Raw genomic sequence first — 2829 nt, forward strand, 5'->3', positions numbered from 1 at the left:
AAAAGCCTTTTACAAAGAGTTGTGCTGGTTTAAACAAAAACGTTAAGATGGTTTCCTATGTAAAAAGCAAATGGTAACAGAAATATTTTGGTACTATGAACACCTAGAGCCTTACCGCCATTTACGATAATTAGTAAAACAATTTTCTTGGCATAATAGTTTGGTTTCGAATATCATAATCAAGATCCAAGTCACTATTGCAACAAAACCCCCTGGCAACTTCACATGTGACTGGCAACAATTCAGTACATAATATGAAACAAAACAGCACATGTACAGAAAATACGCATCAAAAACTCGACCAGTTGAAATATAAACCAAACCTCAAAACAACCAAGTGTTTCTCATTCTTATTAAAACCAAAATCCGAAAACAACCATAGAAAAAGGTTCAAAACATAAACCCCACTTCGTCCATACCGTCAATAAAACACAATTCAGTAAAGAATTACCAACCTCAAAGCCCACAAGACCACAGTCTAGTACTTGTAGTCCTTAACATGGAGACTTTCAGATGCACCCTCACTCAACCCGGACCCACCCTGATAAGTTCCAAGAGTCGCCTCAGAGTTAGCCTTGCACCTAGCCAAAAACGCATCCTGAGCCTTCTTCACATTCTCCTCTTTCCCAGCCCACGCCTTAAGTGTGCTCTGTTGCAGGGCCCTACCGAATGAGAAGGACAAGGACCACGGTTTCTTACCCTTGTACTGGTTCATGGCATTCAAGTTAACTGTAGCCTCCTCCTCACTCTGACCACCTGACAAGAACACCACAGCTGGAACTGCTGGTGGCATGGTTCTTTGCAAGGCACGAACAGTGTACTCAGCCACAACTTCAGGTGCAACCTTTTTGGCATCAGACCCGGGAGTGACCATGTTGGGTTTCAAAAGTGTACCCTCAAGAAGCACATGATGGTCGTTAAGAGCCTTGTAGCAAGCGGCCAACACACGCTCGGTGACATCAGCACACTTGTTGATGTCGTGGGGCCCGTCTACGAGAATCTCTGGCTCAACAATTGGGACCAGACCGTTTTCTTGGCAGATGATGGCATATCGGGCTAGCCCGTTTGCGTTTTCATTGATAGCTAGTTGTGATGGCTCGTTGGGACCAATTTTGAGGACGGCACGCCATTTGGCGAACCGGGCTCCAGCAGAGTAGTATTGGGCGCACCGTGCAGCAAGACCATCTAGACCTTGAGTTGTGGTCTCACCGTTTGTTCCAGCAAGCTCAACGGTACCCTTGTCGACCTTGATACCAGGGAGGACTCCAGCTTCCTTCATGACATCCACAAATGGCTTGCCTGAAAATAATTTATGAATGTTAAAAGTCGAACAAAAGTAGAGTCCAATTCGACTGAATAAACAGCACCTGATGTTTAAATATGTTGAATAGCATATATACACATTCATATTGGAAAAAAATGGTGAGAACAGTGCTATAAATCATTAAGAAATGTGCATACCTGCAGCAGTCTTTTGGTAGAGGGTTTCCTCAAAAAGAATGACTCCACTGAGGTATTGAAGAGCACCAGGAGTGCAAAACAGAAGCTCGCGAAGAGCCCTCCTGTTTGACTCAATGTTCTCAACATTGATGCTGGACAGACGTTTTCCGATGGTACCAGTTGACTCATCAGCAGCAAGAATACCCTTGCCAGGGGTCCCAATGTAAGTAGCATTGGCAATAAGCTCATCTGATACAAAAGAAAAAAGATTTATTACATGTTTTCTGATATTAACTTACGTAATAACAAAATGATACAACAGTTACAACTCACAAAGTTTAGGTATAACTTAAAATGTACACAACAATCAGTTTAAAAACAACTTTCTTCTAACAAAATCACAAACCAAAACAGTATCATCTAAACGAACCAGTAAGATTAAAATTATAAAATACAAGATGTTGTAAAATATTATCATCTATTCAAATCATATAAGCAAACAAACTATTCTATTTCAAACAATATGAGCATTCAAATCATCATACCAATAAATTAATCATAAATCACATTCACAAAGTCAAACATCTAAATTAGACTTCAAAGTCAACTAAACTAATTGAAAATAGTTAAAATACAATCTGATTAAAAATAATCTTACTAATATAATGAAAATCTGCATCATATCAACAACTGGAAGCATATCAATCAATCGTCCCTAACGATCCATTCCGAAACAGTTGACTCTACTTATCACATCTCACCATAACAAACCATATACCAAATCAGCAAAAAAATATATATAACACAACAATTACAAACATAAAAAGTAAAAACTAGTATTAAAAAAGTCAAATCATCAGATCCACAAAAACTATCTACATAAACCAAATATTAACTTCATGACTCACAAAACACGCCATCAAAACCAGTAACCACATATCAATCAATACAACAATAACAATAACCAGATTAAAATCCCTAATAACGTAAACATAATATCCGCTTCGTAAAATCACAAAAACTAATCAACAGAACCAGTAACCGCAATTCATTCAACACATAAATAATAATAATAATAATAATATCTAAGTCTACGTAACCGATCTAGATCTAATAACACATAAACAGATTAAAACTGCAAATCAGATCCATAATAGATCCATAATATGAAATTAAAACACTATTAACTAAACGAAGTAAAACAGATCAGTAGATCTAAACATAAACTAAAGCTAGAACATGATGATGAATAGATTAAATACATATAGATAGAGATGGAGATGGAGATGGAGATTATACCAGCATACTTTCCTCTGTAGGAAGACATGGTGTAATGAATCTGAGATCTGTAAAAAAACAAAGGTAGCGTGCAGAGAAAGAAGAAGAAGT

At 37.6% G+C, this 2829-nt stretch overlaps 1 protein-coding gene across 1 annotated transcript; it reads right to left on the reverse strand.

Annotated features, from left to right (window-relative positions):
* Positions 1-324: 324 nt before the first annotated feature.
* LOC143623004 (fructose-bisphosphate aldolase 6, cytosolic) lies at positions 325-2829 on the reverse strand. The gene is made up of 3 exons (XM_077094010.1): positions 2740-2829; positions 1462-1689; positions 325-1299 (listed from the first exon to the last, which is right to left on the reverse strand). Exons 1-3 carry the CDS (start codon positions 2765-2767, stop codon positions 479-481), a joined length of 1077 nt encoding a protein of 358 aa, XP_076950125.1. The 5' UTR covers positions 2768-2829; the 3' UTR covers positions 325-478.

This window comes from Bidens hawaiensis, unplaced genomic scaffold (assembly GCF_021521415.1).
Source record: "Bidens hawaiensis isolate Kalapana, Puna unplaced genomic scaffold, B.hawaiensis_p1.1 tig00003244_1, whole genome shotgun sequence".
In the NCBI taxonomy this organism is placed as follows: domain Eukaryota; kingdom Viridiplantae; phylum Streptophyta; class Magnoliopsida; order Asterales; family Asteraceae; genus Bidens; species Bidens hawaiensis.

What these genes read in the sequence shown, in the direction of transcription:
- LOC143623004 (XM_077094010.1), bottom strand. Translation starts at nt 2,767, where the DNA reads ATGTCTTCCTACAGAGGAAAGTATGCTG. An exon ending in CTACAGAGGAAAGTATGCTG is followed by an intron (nt 1,690 to 2,739) that starts GTATAATCTCCA and finishes CTTTTGTATCAG; the next exon opens with ATGAGCTTATTGCCAATGCT. An exon ending in CTACCAAAAGACTGCTGCAG is followed by an intron (nt 1,300 to 1,461) that starts GTATGCACATTT and finishes AATTATTTTCAG; the next exon opens with GCAAGCCATTTGTGGATGTC.